This window comes from Sceloporus undulatus, chromosome 2, assembly GCF_019175285.1.
Source record: "Sceloporus undulatus isolate JIND9_A2432 ecotype Alabama chromosome 2, SceUnd_v1.1, whole genome shotgun sequence".
NCBI classification, from domain to species: Eukaryota; Metazoa; Chordata; class Lepidosauria; order Squamata; family Phrynosomatidae; genus Sceloporus; species Sceloporus undulatus.
The window spans coordinates 85,540,226-85,561,923 of NC_056523.1; the positions used below are offsets into that span (position 1 = coordinate 85,540,226).

The 21,698-nt window shown below is 40.7% G+C and overlaps 1 protein-coding gene across 7 annotated transcripts in view; it reads right to left on the reverse strand.

The window, feature by feature from the left end:
* SGCD (sarcoglycan delta) overlaps positions 1 to 21,698 on the reverse strand; it is a 719,570-nt gene that overhangs the window by 112,900 nt on the left and 584,972 nt on the right. For all 7 annotated transcript variants that reach the window (XM_042451267.1, XM_042451262.1, XM_042451266.1 and 4 more), the window contains one exon: positions 7,417 to 7,504. In XM_042451267.1, coding sequence (XP_042307201.1) covers positions 7,417 to 7,504 — 88 coding nt within the window. The remainder of the gene's footprint in view (positions 1 to 7,416; positions 7,505 to 21,698) is intronic.

Genomic DNA, 21,698 nt, shown 5'->3' on the forward strand with positions numbered 1-21,698 from the left:
CGTACTACAGCTAAGCCAACTTATCTCTCATCCTATACCTGTGCTTATGGAATTTGTGGTCTAAATGTAGAATTTTGCATTTATCTTCACTTAATTTCAGTTTATTGATTTCAGTCAAATTTTCTAGTTTATCAAGGTCCTATAGAATTCTGTTACTATTCTCCAGTGTGTTAGTTTTGTATCATCCACAAACCTGATAAATATCACTATATTCCATCATCTAAGTCAGTGACTTATTATTGTCACTTGCCAACATTTTTGACAGCACCAGGTCAGAACTATAGGTCACTCTGCTTGAGGTTTCCCCCCAGTTTGAAGCAAATCTTCTTTTTTGCTCTTTTTGAAGAGAAGGACAATATTTGCTCTTTCCTAGTCCTTTGGCAACTCACCTGTTTGCCAGGTGAGATTTCTAAAAAATGAGGACAAATTTTTCTAAGAGTACATCAGAAAGTTCCATCAGTGCTCTGAGATGCAGTCCAGCTGGCCGTGCAGATATGAACTTTTTGAGATAGAATCATAGAGTCACAGAATCATAGGTAATTAAATAGAAGATCTCCTTATCAATCCTGGTTTGCATTTGGATCCTTCACCAAGGTCTCTGGTGATGCATGTAAATGGTTCTCTTTTTTGGAGGAAGGAAAGTGAAGCAAAAGTAGATGTTTGTAGTTCTGCCTTTTTGCTGCAATCTGTTAGCATTTTACAATTCTTATTGAGTAGCAGCCCCGCTGTCTCCTTGATCATTTTCTTGTTTTGAACACATCCCCATCCTTGCTTCCATAGCTAGTCTGTCCCAGTTTGTTCTTAGCTTTAACTTCGTTTCACAATTTCTCCAAGCTTAGGCTATGCATCTGTATTTCTCTGTGGTAATTTGCCCTTCCTTCCATGCTTTATACATATTTTTTCCCCACTTTCTCCTTGATATTATTGTGCAGCCACATTGTTATTGGTTTTTTTTAGATGTTTCCCATTTCTTCCATGGGATTGTTTGTGATTGTGCTTTTTGCAACTCAACTCCCACTTTGGTGTTTGTCCTTTTTATTTAACATCTCTAGCCATGGTGTTCCACCTAATAATTCCTTGATCTTGATAAAATCAGCTTTCCTGAAATTCAAGGCCTATGTTTAATTATACTCTTCTTTGACCAAGCACACAATGGTGAATTCTAGCATTGCACAGTCACTTCCACATTTCCTGACTGACAAAAATCATGGTACCACTCTTTTCTGTTTTGGTCAGATCTCATGTGGAAAATCTGCCACTTATACCCTCTATGTTTTCACATGGATGGCACTCCTTTGTGACCCTCAATGGCTCCCCCAAATGGATCCCAATTTAGAAACAACTTTAAAGGATACATGTGGAATACTGTGTCCAGTTCTAGGCACCACAGTTCAAGCTGGGATGTGTCTGGAGGGGGGCAACCAAGATAATAAAAGGTCTGGAAACAAAGGGGAAAAGCAAAGGGGTAGGAAGGAGTGCCTAGAAGCTGCTCCGAGCCCAATTGCCCCAGGGCCATGGCAAACACACACTGCAACCCTGAGGGCACCTATTCCACTGGCCCCAAATAGCAGCTGAAAAGATCTACTCCTTTTGGTCTGTTTTTGGGCTGGGTTAAGTGGCCTTGGCACAGCCCTGGGGTGGCTTCTGGGCACTCCGGGCATGTGTGTGATGTAAACAACAATTATGTGAACGCGATGTTCACCCATTATCTAATGGCTTGAAACAGACAGGCCAAAATAAAGCTGCTTCGGGTCTCTTTGGAGGTATGCTGTTTAAATGATGCATGGGTCCTAAGAGTCTGGAAGTAATGCCAAAGCCACACTCCAATCCTAAGCAGCTCTGGCACAGCTTCTGGACTCTTAGGACCCATGCATCATTTAAACAGCATTCCTCCAAAGAGACTCGAAGCAGCTTTATTTTGGCCTGTCTGTATCAGGCCTATTGTGTCCCAAATCTAAAAAAAACTTTTCTTAATGTTGGCAGTATTTTTAATGTGTTTCTGAAATCATTTCAGACTTCTGCTTTTTGAAACAAAGTAAGAAATTTATTTGCAAGTCAGGCTGAATGCAGTATCTGTTTTAGTGGATGGTGTTCACAACAGAAACGGTTTATAAATACTTTATTAGTTACACAGTTTAACTGTTGTTTTAGCTTGTCTTTGTAATTGTTTCTTTATAACGCTCTCTCTCTCTCCACACACACACACACATTCCCTTACAGACTAAGTTCTAACAGAACATTTATTAAACTTTTATATCTTATAACCCTTATGGTTCCCTGTGACTCTCCTAGTCACCAAACACTATGTCTCCCAGATAGTGTTTATAGTGTTGAATAATTATATTATATAACAATATAATTAAGGACACTCTTCATCCCTCTCTTGGGTACCTAAAACCATTTCTTACTGCCCTCACAGCAGCCTAACCTAATTGCAAATGTTCTTCACTATCAGACCTTCTTTCTCCTCACCTTCCCACTTGTGTCTTCCATTCTAGTAGTGAAGGTTTGCTGTCTCAGCCTAGGATTTTCCCGAATTTGTCCCTTTTCACTTGCTGCCCCTCACTCCTGGAATCTCCTTCCCCTACTGACATGGCTCATCACTTCTTTAACCAGTTTCAAAACTGAGTTGAATACCATCCTGTTCAGAGAAGCATTCCCAGGCATTGAGTGATGATTATTTGTTATCTGACATTTTTAATTGGTTGCCTGCTTTACTTTATTGTACCCTTTCCTGTATTGTTATGTATTATTTATATGTATTATGCTATTATTTCTTAGATTGTACGCCATGGGCAGGTTTACTTTATCTATTTTATTGTTTGTATGTATAGCACTGTGTAAATCTACAGCTCTATATAAATAATAATAATAATAATAATAATAATAATAATAATAATAATAATAATAATAATAAGGGTGGCACCAATGGATCATCTTTATCCTGGAGAGAAGTGACTTGTGAGGTTCCACAGGGTTCTGTTCCAGGCCCATTGCTGTTCAACAATGATTTGGATGATGGAATAGAGGGTGTATGTACCAAATTTGCAGATGACATCAAAGGAAGCATTCAAAATGACTTTAACAGATTAGAAAGTTGGGCTAAGACTAACAAATTGAATTTCAACATGGAGAAATATAAAATCCTAAACTTCTGCAGTAAAAATGGAATGCATAGTTATAGGATGGATGGCACCTGGCTTGATAGCGGAACATGCAAAAGGGATCTAGGAACCTTAGTGGACCACAGGCTGAACATGAATCTGCAATGTGATATGGCAGCTAAAAAGGCCAATGTCATTCAAGGCTGTATCAATAGGAGTATAATGTGCAGGATGAGGGAAGTAATAGTACCACTCTACAGTCAGCCCTTCTTATACATGGATTTTTTATACACGGATTTAAGCATACACGGTTTGAAAATGTTCCAAAAAAGTATAAATTTACCTTGATGTTCCATTTTTAATTAGGGACACCATTTTGCTATGTCATTATACTTAATGGGACTTGAGCATACACGGATTTTGTTATACACGGGGGATCTTGGAACCAAACCCCAGCGTATAACAAGGATCCACTGTATTCTGCTTTGGGCAGACTTCACCTGGATTAATGTGTCCAGATCTGGGCACCATAGTTTAAGAAGGTTGTGGACAAACTAGGATATGTCCAGAGAAGGACAACCCAAATGGAGAAAGGTCTGGAAACCACACCCTATGAGGCACAGCTTAGGGAGCTGCTATGTTTAGCCTGAAGATTAAAGGGTGGCATGATAGCCATGTTTAAAAGTTTAAAGATTGTCAAGAAGGAGCAAGCTTGTTTTCTGCTACTCTAGTGATTAGGACATGGAGCAATGGAGATTCCACCCAAACACTAAAAAGAACATCCTGACAGTAAGAGCCTTTTGACAGTGGAATATGCTGCATTAGAGTGTGAAGGAGTTTCCTTCTTTAGAGGTTTTTAAACAGAGGCTGTATGGTCATCCATGGGGAGTTTTTTGATTCTGTATTCCTACATGGCAGGGTACTGAACTGGATGGTCTTTGGGATCTCTTCCAACTGTATGCTTCTATTAACCTGGATCTCCTAAGTCCCAATGCAACACCTGAAGCACTTACTACAGCTTGCTTTATTTATTTATTTATTTTAAAAAGTAGTTTAATTTGAGAGCAAAACAACCTCTGGACAAAGCTGTATGAGGAAAAAACACTCTCTCCACAACGTTCAGTATATTTTAAGAATTTCCAAGTCTAGATAAAACCTGTCTTTTTCTTCTACATAAAGTTGTTGTTGCTGGTGGTGGTGGTGTTACTTCCATGTACAATGATGGAACTGCATGATAGCCTTTGCGCTGGAGGTTTTATATAGAAATTGGATGGTCAACTCTCAATAATGCTTTAGGTGTGGATTTCTGCCCCTGAATACCAGCTGCTGGAATACATAAGCAGGAGGGTGCAGTTGCATTTGCTGGTGGGGTTCCCACAAATATCTGGCTACCCACTTTGACAAGAAAATAATAATAATAAATAAACAATAATAAATAAAACTTTTATTTTTATCCATTTTTCTGTGATGAGACAATCAAAGCGGCTCACAACACATTAAAATATCCACATTCAACATTATGACCCAAATCCCCCCCCCCCAAACAGGATTAAACGTGATACAATTATAATTGGAAATTAAAATATCTATTAATAACACAATAAAAATATAATGAGGACAGAGCGGTGGGCTAATACATGATGTGAAGGGCGATCATTCTGTGGCTGGACACTTTTATTCAGGAACGGCCTTGCGGAAAAAAACCCCAGATTAGATAGGTGTTTGGTCCTATCTCACAGGGGACTTATGGTGTTGGAAGGAGCAAAACTGTGACATCTTCTTTGATGTATACTTCCCAATGCTTTTCTTTTGGGCTATTTAGACAATAGCTTCTTCACCTCAAAGTTTAACATATGTTAACAGCTCACATTGTAACAGTTATGGAAATTTGTAGCTCAGCAGCACAAACAGATGTCTCTTCCATTACTTGGCAGAAGGCTTAACTTTGCCAACCTCCACTTCAAAACATTCCATGCAGATCTACATCACACAGAGGTTGACTATTGTGATTATTTGTAATAAGAGAAAGTAGCTTGCTTTTATTTGCAGAGAACTGAAGAATACAACATGGGTGGATTGTTCTCATAATTAGAGGCAAAGATTAGGGAAAGGAAATAGTTTAGCAATTCACAGGCAAATTCTATAAGCAATGTTATTACCAATAATTAATACTGTTAATATAGTATATAGAATTTGCTTGTGAACTATTGTAGAGTCAATTTTGTGTAGTGGTTTGAGTACTGGATAATGGTTTTGGAGACCAGGGTTTGAATCCTCATTCAGCCATGGAAATCTACTGGGTGACCTTGAACAAGTCACAATCTCTTAGCCTCATAGGGTGGGAAGATGGCAATGGCAAACTCTTTCTGAACAAATCTTGGCAAGAAAACCTCATGATAAGTTCACCTTGGGGTTGCCATAACTTGAAAATGACTTGAAGGCACACAACACCAAATTTATTATTACTCATGACAGATGGCAGTATTTTAGTCTATTTCTGACTAGTATCATTTCAGAAAAATTCTACAGACTGCATTCTGATTAATGCCTGAGCTACAATGACCTAAATCTATTGTTAGTCCCGACTAGCATAGTACCACTAAAACAACTGGATTTACCTATGTGCTGATTCAACATTCAACAATTGATAGAATGGGCTCACTCTAGTCAGAGTAACTGACAGGATTCTAGCCAATGTTTTTCTTCAGAGTTAAGTTTTACTTAAGCTGTCACTGAGCTGTGCAGGCATCTACAAAAGGATTCAAAGATGATTCAGACCTTCTATTCAAAAGAACTCAAATGTGTTTTGCTTTAACCTATATTCTACAAATGAGCTGCCTATATAGTTGAAAACAATCACAATATTTTTTTTTAACACAAAGCATTTTTAAAGCATTGATTGATTTCTTCTCAAATCTAGTTCCTCTCAGTCCACTGGGCTCTCATATCTGTCTCCAGGTTTGAACATTTTACTGCTCTCTCTCTCTGAGCACAAAATATACATGGTTTTCCATGGGAAAAGAATAAACACAGTTATCTGCTTCCTACAACACACAATTATAGAAATCTTTGACATGGTGACAGGAAAAACACCCATTTGTATATGATTATATAGGTTCTGTACAAGTAGCTAAATAGCTGCTTTCATAATGAGCTCTGTTAAAGAGCTCTGTGCAGTTGAAAAGCTTGCAGCTCTTATACTAGTGGCCTTATCTATTTTGTATCTCTCCTAAATGAACAAGTTCCACCTATTATTCTTGTGTCTGGATAACTCGGTAGCACTGTTAAAAGACAAAACCCGAATCTCATGGGAGCATCTTCTCAGCATAGGACTTTCTAGCCTAACCAGCTGCACAATTCCTACACACATACCACATCAACTTTGTGAGTGCATAGCGGCTGCTGCTTCTAAATCCTATTTTGCAACACAGCCATTAGAGTGGTCTACGTTTTCTGCCTGTAAATGGCAAATGATCCGCTTGCAAAACAAGCTTCTTTTGAATGTGTGTATCTGGGATTCAATTCAGGGGGGTGAATTTATTTCCTCTCCTCCAGGCAATTTTCACACATGCAACTAAAAATAATTGGTGACTGAAACTGTTTATTTAATTATTTAGCCTGCTGACTGGAGGCAAGGTGTTATATAAGCAAGGCAGGCAATCTAATTTCACACTGAGCAACATGTTTATGGATTGCCAGTGCCACCCCACAGGCACTGCCGCTCCTCCTTGCCAGTCTGCCTGTCTGCCTTCATGCTTTTGTGCCAGGCCCTTCTTGCTGCAGAAAGCAGACGGGTGCTCAAAGGCAACCCGTCTGCTGGGGATTTTCCAAAGCATCCATTTTCCCTGTCAAACATAAAGTGCACCATTTCGTGACCATAAATGGTACTTATCAACACAAGGGAATTTAAAAAAAGTTTAACCCCCCCCCCCCCAAATCTTTAAAAGGCAAGAGTGTTCCTGTGCTGTGAATATTAATCTGCACCATGTTGGCTGACATGGGCATGATTAAAGTGTCCAGGGATGTTCTTATGTCTGTTACAAGTAAAACATCAAAATGCCAGTCGTCTTCCTGAACCTGTGCTTGTACAAGTGACCTTTTGACTTGGGATTTGCTTTCAAATGAAAAATAAATGTCCTTTCATTTGTAACATTCTTAACTGTAATTCCTGCAAGGGCAAGCTGGGTCATGGCTTGTATTGGACTAGGTCAGTCAGTAATGATTATCCCATGGGCTAATGATTGCACAATGCCCCACCAGAGTGCTTCTTGTCTCTTTTTTATCCCTTCCTCCAGCGTTTCCTTCACCTTACCTGTTACCAGACGTGTAAGAACTTTACTCTCCTCATTGAGAATGTTCACTGTAACATTCCGAGCAGACTGGAAGTACAGAGGGTTGCCCTACAATAAGAGCACAAGAGAAAATGAGTGAGATGGGCACTTCACTTTCCATGAGTCGATGTACCCTGCTCTCACAAACCTTCACAGGATGTGGATGCCCATGTCCACATCATTGTTTCATCCTGGTTTTTTTTAGGGGTGTGTGTGGCTTCTCTTTGACTATTAAATAAAATTTCAACTTCAAAAATCTGCTTATACATTTCCATAAACTTCTTTCTCTAACAGGACCATAACTGGATAACATAGCAAAAAACATGTGCACCATATGGTCACTGGGATTTGCTCTAGGTGGTAAACTTTTGAAGGCATGGATGAAGAGGTATCATACCCTGCAACTATCCCAGTTCAGCTGGGACATCCTCAATTAATCTTCTACCTTTCTGCTTTCTCAGCTGCTTTTAAAATGTTCCAGTTTCTCTTCCTCCCAATTTCACCATTTGCCATCAACTTTCTTCAGTTGCTGTAAACTGAGTTCAAAGTGCAAAAGTAGTTTATATCCAATTAATTCAGCAGCAGGGACAATTAGGAGGGATAGTCTCTTCTCATTTTAAACAAGGTCAGGAAATGCCAAAGCAAACTGTTTTAGCATCTCTTTTTGCAACTGAACCTACAGTTGCTCTGTAACTCTAAATGGTTTCTTAAAGTAAGCAAGAGGAATAAACAAATCTTGTTGAAAACAAGGGAAGGTGAGAACCCTTCCAGTTAAAGAGGGCTTTCCTTGAGGAGATCCCCTCTGTGTGTAGGGTTGCCATAATTCTCTACTATAAACCAGGACAAAATGTAGGACAAAATTTAGACCAAAATATAGGACAATTGTAGGATAAAATTTAGCTCAAAATGTAGGACATTTAGGAAAAATGGAGGAGCTTAAATGTCCTACATTTTGGGCTAAATTTTATCCTACAACTGTCCTATATTTTGGTCTAAATTTTGTCCTACATTTTGTCCTGGTTTATAGTAGAGAATTATGGCAACCCTATCTGTGTGCCAGGACTGCAAAATGCAATGGGAAAGAAATGGTAACTTGTGCTCACACACTGCAGTCTATTTACTTTGAGAGAAAACTTTTTCTGTACATCAATACTCAATTCAATAATAATAATAATAATAAAAATATTATTTCTATCCCGCCTCTCCAATAGGATTTACATTAACTATGTATGTACACGCACACACAACATTGAAGTCATAAAACACACACACCACACCACACACACACACACACACACACACGAACCAGCGAGAGCCATGGAGGCAGGAGGCAGGCGCACTCCCGTCGTTCCTCATAGGCACACACTGCCTCTGCTCTGCCCAGCCCCCCTTCCCTTCCCTTCTTCCTCCTTCTCAAGAAGAAGAAGGAAATGAAGAACTTGTAGTAGTTGAGGAAGAAGAGGCAGCAGAGGGAGGCTGGCCTGTCTCTCTCTTTTTCCCTGCTGCACTCCCTTCAGAGTGAAGGAATTGGGCTCCAGCTGACCGGCCCCCACCCCACCCTCAGCCAGGAGCCTGCCTGCCTGCTGCAAATACATTCTTCAAGCAACCCAAGAAACAACTCTATAAAAAAACCCAATTGAAACAATGCACAGAAGCACTATATAAAAGGAACAAATTCACGGCAGATTCATTTAAAGAAGAACCCTATGAGGATGAACTTCAGGTTTTAAAAAGTGAAGTGAGGGCTGCACTAATTGCACTTGAGAGAAATAATAATAATAATAAACTTTATTACAGCCATTTGGCCAGTACAATTACAAAATTCCACTTGAGAGAAATAAATCACCTGGAACTGGTGGCATGCCAATAGAGCTACTCCAAGCTACACCAAAATGTGTCAATAAATTTGGAAAAGAAAACAATGGCCCACAGAATGGAAACACTCAGTATATACTGTATTCCAATCCTCAAGAAAGGAGACACCAGCAACTGCGGCAGTCACAGAACTATTGCATTAATTTCTCATGCAAGCAAGGTGATACTTAAAATTCAACAACGAAGACTCTTACCACATATAAATTGCCAGATGTTCAAGCAGGGTTCTGCAAGAGACACAAAATGACCCCTAAACCAAAGCCTGAGGTAACAGGGGGAGGTGTGTTTAGCTCCGGGATCATGCTGCCCCTGGGAGTATCTGGGCCAATGCAGACAGGACCTAAGTGATTCTTAAAGTTATATACAAAATATTTTTATACATAAGAATAAATCTTACATTTATTGTGTTATTATGTCTGCACAGAAAACAAGCTAAGCACCATTTTTTTCAGATGCAAGTGTTATGTTCAGAGTCTGAAAACCATATTTAACCTTTCATTGACACTACTTGACCTGATTTCATGCCATTGGCATTTATTTTTGAGATGCAAACTTAGCAGAAAATAATGCTGTTTTAGTTCACAAGGCTTGAGTATAGGCAGTTTGTGGTGACCATTTGATATAAAGGAGCAAAAAAAAATGCTATTGAAGAATTTGAAATTTGTCGTTATTATTTGATATGAAGATACAGACACAGTTGGAATGAATAACTAGGACACCAATACCACTGGCTCTCACTATAAGCCTCTGGCTACTCCAAACTCTACACTGATGCCACAAGCATACTGTGTCCTAGCAAAAGGTACAAAAGCAGAATTTTAGCCAAACTACAAAACACTGTCAAGCAACACTAGTGGGGCCTGTGCCATTCTTACTGAAATAAGTCCAGGGCCAGCAGAAATTATAGCAAGGGTGGGAACTATGTAGCCCTCCAGATCGCTCCAGGCACTCAGCATGCCTCAGCACTGGTTATGTTTCTTGGGGCTGGGAGTTGCAGTCCAACATCTGAAGAGCTGCATGACTTCCATCCTTCCTATACAGCCATATTGGAGAGTGTTCTACATCAGAGGCACTGATATATCATAAAGCACAGTCTGCCCTCTGTGCATCGGAGTTCAAACCAAATTTTATTATTTGCAGGTACATTGAATGTAAAGCAGAGGTGTGCCTAGGATTACTGGTTTGAGAGGTTGCTTAATGCAATGCTATGTGCCCACATCAGTCACAGTATGCTGGTGGCATGGATGCTTGCTTTGGAGTGGGACAAAACTTAAGTCCCTTTCATATTGCATAATTATACCACTGAAATGTCACTATCACTACATGGTTGCATCCAATGGAATCCTGGGTTTTGTAGTATGGTTAGATGCTAGACTGCTCTGGCTGAAAATTCTAAATGCCCCTTCCTAAACTGCAAATCCCAGGAATCCATAGGATGGGAACCATGGTAGTTAAAGTGGAATAATATCACTATAATTGTGTAGTGTAGCTAGTTTTTAGGTTTTTATGCAAAAACATTCCCAATGGATGGACCTCTTCAAAATGCTGTGCATTGAAACTAAGCTTTGGGCTAGATGTTAATAAATAAATAATAAAAATTTTATTTGTATACCGCCCTTCCAACGATCAGGGCGGTGAACAACATGTTAATAATAACAATACAAATACATTATAATACATAATAAAAATACAACACAACCATATTAAAATCCAAACTAAAACCCTATCAGCCAGCTACTATTGCCGTCGAAGGGGGGAAGGCTAGCTGGAACTTAATTCGGGGAATGCTGATCGAAATAAGAAGGTTTTTAACTCCCTTCTAAACTGGGCCAGGGAGGTGGCCGAGCGGAGCTCTATGGGCAGCGTATTCCAGAGGGCCGGGGCGACGATGGAATACGACCTCTCGTTGTGGAGGCTAGTCTAGCCCCTGGGACCCTCAGTAGTTGCTGCCCAGAAGTTCTGAGGGTGCGGGGCGGAATGTATGGAGAGAGGCGGTCCTTCAGGTATCCTGGGCCCAAGCCATGTTTCAGTAAGGCACTCCATAGGGTCTGATAGTTGAATCAGTGTGTGATATGGGGGTGACCCAAGGCATTTTAGAGTGCAGAGGTTCCTACCTCACTTATTAATTCTGAGTGGATCAGCATCTTTAAATCTAACCAGAAATTGCAGGCTGCTTATAAGCAAGTAGCAAACATTTTCAGCCTCAGATAACAAAATGAGAGCCAACTTGAAACAAAATATAGCAGCAGCTGTCACTTGGAGTTTGTCATACACTTCTCCATTCATTGAGAAACATTGTTTTAGGCAAACTTTAAGCACAACTGACTCTGATTTTATTATCTAGGCATAATTGCTTTGATATTATATATTACTACAAAAGGAGGCTCGCTCCTTTTTTCACCACAGATAGATCTCTTTTTATAAACCACACAATCCTCTAACTTCCACAGCCACTTAAGCTTTGTGATTGGTACAGCTTGTCTTCTTTAATTAGCAAGCCTTTCTGGAAAGGTCAGTAGACTTTCAGACTCCATTACTCCCTGCAGTGTGTGGAGGCTGGAGATGGAGCTAAGCTCCAGTTTGTATTACAGATTTGCATAAAATGAGACTCTACTCTTAAAATAATAATAATAGAGATGCAAGGGGGCATATTCACCTCCAGAGCAGCCACACTGCCTTTTAAAAACATTTATAATTACTGCCCTCTCTTTCAGTCTTTTCGTTTACATATTCAGATCTTTGCTTCTTGTGGTTTTCCAGAACGAAATTTGCCTGATGGAAGAGTGATTGCTGTATTAGTCTGCTAGGAGAAAATTGTTCAAGCACTTAGGCAACTGCCCACTTAATTTCCCATAACTCATTCCATTAAAGGCTAAAAGGAACCTAACAACCAGGATTTATCATTCACTGAGAGGCACTGCACAGCTCTGGCATCCAGTGTAGTCGTATGCTAAAGCACCCAAAGATGCTTTTCTTTTATGACTCACAGCCTTTTAAACAAATTTGTAGGGCACTGTGCTGAAGGAACTCTGGGTATGGTTTTCTCTCATCAAACTGCAATGAGAATGACACTTGCAAGAATGAATGGGGCTCCTGGATGGCTTATGGTCTAGATATAATCCCCTTTCTCCTCTTTATCTTCTGGATCCAGAGCAATTTTATCGATCTCAAAATCTTATTCCCAAATTTGCAATGGTTTCTCATTTTCCTTCTACAAGCTTCAAAACCAGATTACATTTCCCACTAAATTTTTCTATGATTTTATCTCTAATTAGCTGTTAATTTGTCCATCTTCATTGTATAATAAAGTTTCATAATCCAATCATTCATTTTATGTTGGGATTTCTTCCCTTCCATTTCTGAACATATGTACAGTAAAACAATATAAAACAATATTTTTCCAAATTCTTTTTCCAGTCTATCTTCAGAAATTCCCAACATGTAAAATTCTAGTTCCATTTGGAGTTCTCTTTTCAAGATGCCTGTTATCACATTGTGTACCCCACTTATTTTAATGGGTCTGTGCTAGATATGACTAATGTTTGATCAAACAGGCTCATATAATCATGGATTATCACACTGGGCTCAAGCAAGGGCATGTTGTCAATATTATGCCCCAACATTATGCCATAGTTTATTTGATATAGGTTTATAGGATTTTGGCCTCTGCAATATTTACTATTGCCTTTCTATTTCCTTAAATGAAGCAAAAACAAAACAAAACAAAAACCACCACTCCTTATATTGTTGTTGACACATCATTGTCACCTATAGTAAACTTTAACACTTCTTTGTTACACCTCAGCAACATCTGAGTGTTTGCAAACACACTATAGAATTTCACTAATTCTTCCTCCTACACGAAATGAAATGCTGACTGGACTGATATGAAGAACAGCAGCATTAGAGAGTTGATGCTAATTTGCAATAAAAAGGGTAAGAAAGAATAATAGTTTGTTTAAAAATAAGATGAAAATTAAGAGCAATTAACTGAAAATTGGTGATTCTGAACATTTAGCACATTTATTGATTAAATCCAGAATAATAATTCATGGCATAATCCCTAATTTTTGTAAAACTTTTCTGTTGAAATAAGAATGTTTTTGGACTATAGTATAGATAAAAAGAATGAGATATACAACACAACCCCCAGTTGTAATCTCAGATTGATTTAAGATCCACCAGGTGAGATGGAACAGTTAAAGTGAGCAGCAAGCACAAAGGGCCCAAAAGAATTCTGGGAAAGTGAAAGGCTGATGGCAAGGGCAGGGGACATTTTTGCACCATGTCCAGCTGTCTCAAATACATACATACATACATACATAATCATAACATAATATAATATAACATAATATAACATAATAAATATATATATATATTTCTTTGCAGCTGGGAGACTACCACACACTTCAGAACTTTGCTCCCAAAAGGGATATTTAAAACAGTCCTGATATCTATGTTTTAAAATAGTTTTAACATAATGTTTCAAGTAATTTCACATTATTTTTTCAATTAATGAATTAATATATTAACTATTTTTTAATTTTTAAAAACTCTTGCATTATACACTGTCTTAGTTGTATTTTGTTTTTAACTTCTACTGTAAGCTACATTTGGTTCTCTATTGGGAGTAAACGAGGATATGAATGAAATAAATGATAAACCATATTTTTAGATCTGGAAGTACAATGACTCTTGGCAATTATCAGTTCAGATGACAGCAGGTATTGTAGTGGCTCCAGGCACAACAATCTCAGAACTGTCACGAGATATTGTCTTTCAAATAAACTGTTAAGATAAAACAAATCTCATGTTTTCCTCTGTCTGCCCTATCAGTTCCAATATGACCTTACATTACATTCTCAAATTACTGTTTTCTTAAGACTAGTGTCTCATATAAATGAAGGCCTCTAAATCAGCCTATCTCAACCTGGCCCCTCCAGTTTTTGGATCACTAATAATCGTGGCTGGTTGAGACTGATGGGAACTGCAGTATAAAACATTAGAAGAGTTATGTAGGCAGGGAAAGTTAGTTTTGAATTATACATTTTGGGGGATACCTCAACCAAAGCTGCATCTTCTTGAAAGTATGGTGAATCATGTGGAGGAATGTGTGTCACCTGATGAGGGATACAGAAGCATAATAATCTGTGGACTCAGAGGAGGAATAAATCATAAATGCACAAGTGAGCAAATAAATATCTTTTCTGTGAGTGGTGTCATTAGGATTAGTGTTACCTCAGTGAATTAGCCCATGCTGTCACCACCAGGTTGCTGCCACACACCCTAGCTGCCCCCATCTGCCAGCCCGGCCACTTCTACCATGGTGGGGGTGGGGTGCTGCTGCCACCCTGGAGCCTTTTCTGGATCTGACAAGACTGCTGGATGAACAAGAAAGGGAGGCAAATTGCTTTCCTGCCTGGCCAACAGATCCACCAGAACTGGAAGGCAACCCCTTTTCATAAGTAGCCACTGATTGGAGTGGGGTGCTGCTATCACCTGAAAGCCTTTTTCTCAATTCAACCAGTAGACCTTCCAGAGCCAGAAAGAGATGCTGGGTGAGAGCAGCAATAGCAATAATAATAGCAAGTATATTTCTATACCACTGATCAGTGCACTTAAGCACTCCCTAAGCGGGTTAGTTATCCCCAACAAGCTGCGTACTCATTTAGGCAACATCAGAAGGATGCTAGGCTGAGTCGACCCTGAGCCCGTGGCTGGTATTGAACTCACAACCTTGTGGTTTGTGAGTGAGTGGTTGCAGTACAGGCATTTAACCACTGCGTCACCAAGGCTCACTGCGGCATTAGAAGCACCCTACTCCACAGTGGCCATAGCCAATGGATGGCAGTAGTGCCTTGGCTGGTGGAAGGGGATTGCTGGGGGATCTTGGGATTGACAGAGGTGAGCACCCCACTGGTTCAACCCCTATGAGGTCTGCATCTCCCACACACCCCTAATATTGTTCCTGTACCCTAATCATTCTCTTATTGACAACAGAAAATCTTTCTCTTTGACAAAGGAGCTATCTTTGGGCCATGCTAGACACATACTGTATATACTCATGTATAAGCCTAGAGGTTTTAGTCAAAAATTGACTTAAAAACCTGGGTCAACTTATCCATGAGTCAACATAAGTACTGTACTTTAACTCATATATACACACATATGGAGCCATCCCCTTTCTCTGAATAGAGTGGTAAAAAGTGAGAGTTTAATAACAATAATAATAATAAATAAATTTTATTTATATACCGCTTTTCCAAAAGATCAAAGCGGTTTACATAGAGTTGAAAACCAATTACAAAACATATCATAAAATAGATAAAACCAAGAGCACTAAATACAATATACAAATCTAAAAACAATCATTCAATCAATCAATAGGGTGAGGTAGAGAGTCAATGGGATCATAGTACACGACTTCATTTTCCAGGGGGGAAGGCTTGACAGAAGAGGAAGGATTTAAGCCTCTTTTTAAATGTTTCCAGGGGGGTGATAAGACGGAGCTCATCGGGAAGACTGTTCCAGATTTGTGGGGCCGCTACTGAGAAGGCCATCTGGGAAGTAATAACATATTTAGAAGGTGGAATTTTCAGCAAGTTCTTCCCGGTTGTTCTGAGTGTGCGGGGCGGATTATATGGGGAGATGCGGTCCCTCAAGTAACTCGGGCCCAAGCCATGTAGGGCTTTATAGGTAATAACCAACACCTTGTATTGCGCTTGGAAGCGAATAGGCAGCCAGTACAGATCTTTCAGAATAGGTGTTATATGGTCAAACCTGGAAGCACCAGTGACCAATCTGGCCACCATCTTTTGTACTAACTGAAGCTTCCAGGCTTGATACAAGGGTAGTCCCATGTAGAGCACATTACAGAAATCTAGACGAAAGGTTACCAGAGCATGTACCACCGATTCAAGGTCCCTTTGGCCCAGGTAGGGTCGCAGTTGGCGTATCAACTGAAGTTGATAGCAAGCACTTCTGACCGTCGCATCCACTTGGGATGTCAATTGCAGGGACGAGTCCAGAAGTACTCCTAAACTGCGAACTTCGTCCTTCAGGGGAAGTGTGACCCCATTCAGGACAGGTGGACAAATTTCCTTCCCTGGGCCAGGGGAGCCTATCACCAGTACTTCCGTTCTCTCTGGATTCAAACTGAGTTTGTTTTCCCTCATCCAGCCCATTACCGACTCCAGGCAGGCATTCAGAGGAGAGATGCCATCCTTAGTCACTGCATCAGTTGGGGACACAGAGAAGCATATTTGGGTGTCATCAGCATATTGATAACACCGTGCCCTGTGTCTCCGGATGATCTCTCCCAGCGGTTTCATGTAAATGTTAAACAAAGTGGGGGACAAAATAGGTAGCTCCCTGAGGGGCAAGTGTCCCCCAGCTGCACCATCTGGAATCTGCCTGAGAGGTAGGAACGGAACCACTGGAGCACAGTGCCCCTGATACCCAACTCCCTCAGGCGTTCCAGAAGGATACCGTGGTCAATGGTATCGAAAGCCGCTGAGATGTCCAAGAGCACCAACAAGGTCACACTTCCCCTGTTGATGCCCAGATGGAGATCATTGACTAAGGTGACCATGGCAGTCTCAACTCCGTAACCTGCTCTGAAGCCACTTTGAAATGGGTCCAGATAATCGGTTTCATCCAAGACAGCTTAGAGTTGGAAGGCAACTGCTCTCTCAATCACCTTACCTAAAAATGGCAATAGTGAGACTAGCCTATAGTTATTTCTTAACAGGGGGTCCAGGGAGGTTTTTTTGAGCAACGGTCTGACTGTTGCTAATTTCAAACTAGATGGAAATTTTCCCTCCCTGAATGATGCATTAATTATATGACACAATAAAGATGTTACCGCATCACCACCCTGGGCGGTCAGCTAAAAAGGACAGGGGTCGAGAGAGCACGTCATCCTCCTAACACTTCCAAGAAGCTTGTCCATTTCATCGGTATGTACAAACACAAAATGATCCAGTTTAATGGAGTCCACGGAAGCTCTGGACACCTCTTCTATTATCTCTGAAGAAATGCCAGCGTCGCGATCAGCCCTTATCCGAGAGATTTTATCTGCGAAGAAGTTGTTAAAGTCATTAGTTGGTTCTAAAATAGGGTTCAGGGCGGGGGAAAGCTGAGTTAGCTTCCTGACCACCTTGAACAGCTCTGCCGGACGCGACTCCGCAGATGCAATACGTGCAGCATAGAAAGAATTTTCTGCTGCACCTATTGCCACTCCATAAGACTTCAAAAGAGCTTGATGGAGTGTCTTGTTGGAAAAGCGCTGGTGTCTCCGCCAGCTGCGCTCTAGTTGTTGCGCGGACTGCTTCATTTCCCTGAGATCTTCCATGTACCAGGGTTTCTTGTTCGAAGCAGGCCGGAAAGGATGCTTAGGAGCGATACTGTGTAAAGCCCTGGAGAGATCATTATCCCAGATGTTAGTCAGGGCATCAACAGAGTCGCCGTCAGATCCAACCATAAACCCCTCTAAGGCTTTTTGGAACCTTTTGGGTTCCATCAGCCTTCGAGGGTGGACCATTCTAATAGGTCCTCCACCCCAGGGGGGATTTGGGTAGTTGCCTTAAGTCGGACCTCAACCAGGAAATGATCCATCCATGATAGGGCAGAGGTACTACAGACCTCTGCCCACGGATTATCCCAATCCGTACTGAAGACGACATCGAGTGTATTACCTGCACAATGCGTTGGTCCCGAGACTAGTTGGGACAAGCCCATGGCCATCATGGAAGCCATGAACTCCCAAGCCGCACCTGTCAGATCTTGTGAGCTGGCCTCGAAAGGGATGTTGAGGTCCCCCAGAACAAGAAGTCTGGGAGACTCCAACACCAGTTCCGAGACCAGCTGTGTCAGCTCAGCTAGGGAGTCTGTTAGCGCACGGGGTGGGCGATAGACCAACAGAATCCCCAGACTGTACCTCGCCTTCAGGGTCAAGTAAATACACTTGAAGTTTGTCTTCCAGATGGGGTTCCTGGTTAGGGTGAGAGTATTTTTATGGACTAAGGCAACACCTCCCCCCCGCTCACGTAGTCTGGACTGCTCCTTAACAGTATACCTGGCTGGGAGAGCTTGTGCCCACACAGCAGTACTCTCAGCCCCCAGCCAGGTCTCAGTGATGCAAGCCAGGTCACAGTTCTTATCCTCCAAAAGATCGTAAATGATGTGGGTCTTATTCTTGATTGACCTGGCATTGCACAGGCGCATAGACAGGGTCTGTGGTACAATTGGACTGATCCTCAGTTCTATTGGGTTAACAGGGTGGATGGAAGGCAGGATAGGTATTAAGCATCGATCCTGTCTTCCCTTATATTGTAATTCCACCCTCCTATCGCTGTATCTCCCCTTGCCCCACACTACCTCAATTGGAGCTCTGTCAACAAAATCAAGATTCACACTACACCCCACTTCCCCACCAACCCCATCACCAGTATGTGATACATCTCTACTAGACAGCAACATAGTTAGTACTTGGAGGAAAGCCAATATTAAGGACATTCCTCTTGCTATCATAACTCACCCAATCACACACACCCAACCCACTTATCCCACTGCACAACTGCAATGCTCCGCCATCGCTCTTTAATCCATCCTGGGAGCACCAAAAAGAAGCATGGATCCCCTCTACTCTCTCATCCATCCAACTTTTAGGATGAGCACAGTTATACCTGACAGAATTTACTAAGTCCTTTGGCATCATTTTCCTTTGCATCATCCTTTATATCCTATGTTACATGCCCCTAAGTTTTACCCTTATCCACGGGTCATATCAAAATCATTTGGGCCCCCAAACCTGCCCTCAACTTATACATGAGGCTGACTTATAGTCAAGTGTACGGTAAGGGACAAAATGAAAATGTAGGAATACTCATAAAACTGCTTTATGCTTTTAGCTGCTTTAAGGCTTCAAAAATCTCTTACCTGCCTCCATCCATGGGGAGAGGTGGGTAAGAAATAAATATTATTATAATCATTTTAAAAAATGTTAAAACTGCTTTAGTTGGTTATCCTGCATTGAGCAGGGGGCTGGGTACAAAGGCCCGTGAGGCCGCTTCCAACTTTAAGGTTCTATGATAAGTACTGATAAAAACAGAAGTGCCTCTTGCTTTCACCAGCCATAGCTTCCTATTCTTACTATGAACTTCTGTTCTTATTAGGTGAGATATTCTACACCAATGTGTTTGGTTCTGACTTGTAGAAAGAATTAGAAGATACCTAGACATGTATGACGCTGGTACTGGCTACTGATGAAGATGGCAAGACTGAAAAACATTTGCCCTTTGTACTAATGTTCCTTTGCTTACACCAATGGTCATTAATTGTATATCAGTGAAAAAATTCATGCCCAAAGGACATTAATAATAATAATAATAATAATAATAATAATAATAATAATAATAATCCACTTAATCACTCAGAATCCAAGCGGATTACAACAATAAAACAAGATACAGTTAAAAATTCTTTAAAAAACCCTAACCCCCCCCCCCAGTATAAAAACACAGCAATACTAAAAGGAGATTAAACCAGAAGGACATTAAAGCAATAGTATAAAATAACAGTTAAACTAGTTAGGAGATTTGTAGGAAGTTTATAGCAGGGTCCAGATAGGATGGAAATGAGGATGGAGAAAAGAGGAGAAAAAGTGGAGGGGGAGGCAGGTAAATGGAAGTGGCCTAATCTGGAAAGGCCTGCTGGAAGAGATCCATCTTAATAGCATTCTTAAAGGTTTCCAAGGTGGTAATCTGACGGATCTCGTCCAGCAGGTCATTCCAGAGTCTAAGAGCAGCTACTGAAAAGGAACTATGGGTCACTGCAGAGAGTTTAGTCCTCTTTGGCTGAAGCAGATTCTTCACAGCTACTGTACCTGCACTGTTATAAAACTGTATGGCTTATGTGAATTTACTGGAAATTACGCTTTTTCAATGTATTTGTAATATATACATTTATAGTTTTATTTATTCATTTTGTTGGTTTATTTTTTACTAACTAGATAAAGAGATATCCATGCTACTGGCTTAAAAATTAGAAGAAGAGATTGCATACATGGGCATTTGAAACGGAAATGGAATGCTGTTGTGGACCTGACATGGATCAGTCCTCTCCCCTCTGTGTTTGCTTTTGTACTTATGGAAAATCTGCCTTTGAAGTAAATGGGAATGTTTCTTCCAGTATAAATAGAAGGCACAGGGCTTCCATAATTTACTTTTGAAAAGCCATCTGCATAAACTCTAATGGCATGAATGGTGTTGTGTCTAGTTTGGCTCTCAGTGAACATTTCTCCACCTCTGTTGGAGGGGGACTCTCTAATCTGAATATGTGTCTTTGTTCAATATTTACACAGACTGACTGAGTGTATCAACAAAGACTAATCTGAAAGTTGGCCCAGAAACATGATTCTAATCCATTCTCAATATACAAAACTGACTTTTCTTTCACTGGAAAAAACTGGGAAGTGCTTTTGTAATAGAACTGAAAACATACTCTTTTAATCCATTCTTTCACCTCTTCATTTTGAACTCCTGCTGTGGCATCATAATAATGTTATGTCCCTGGTCATGTAGCAGTATTGCTTGTCTCAAATACTGAATTCATTAAAGCATGTGATTTATGCTGAAGGAAATAGTATTTGAAAGGTGCAGCAGATATGTCAATACAATACAGTCTGTTTCTTAACTAGTCAGGAAGCTACCCAGCAGAATGTGGGGTGGGGTTTGGGTTGCAAACAAATACACACAAAAACAGATAACTCACTCAGTACATAGCAAAATGAACCACAACTCCTCTTAGTGCCTTCTCCTATTTTATTTCCCATTAAATTATAAAAGTTTCTGACACTGGTGAAACCACAGTGACGCTGATGTAGCGCCACATAATTTAAACCTGTACTTTTTCTTAAATGTATTAGCTATTCATATAGATTGCTTTAGCTTATTCTAGGGAAAGTGATGTGAGAGAAGAACCGAAAGATCATGAAGGGGCTGTAGAGATTGGGCCAAAGGGACAGTGGGACACATGCTGCGGCACCAATCCCGCCTCCGTAGAGCACAAAAAGAAGGCACCATCCCCACCGCATGTGGCATGATGATGCCTCTTTGGTGCTGCACTGTTTGGATGCAGCCCCAGAGGTGCGTCATCATGGCATGCACTGTGTGGACTGGCACATGGCAAAATGGCACCCTGGCAGTGGCGTAAGGGCATCGAGGGTGGGGACACTCTGCCCTGACTCCACCCACAGGCCAGCGCTTTTTGCCGGTCTGTACAGGGCTTGAGTAATTTGAATTTTAACTTAATTTAATGAATATATACAAGAAGAGGGAAGAAAGAAAGAAAGAAAGAAAGAAAGAAAGAAAGAAAGAAAGAAAGAAAG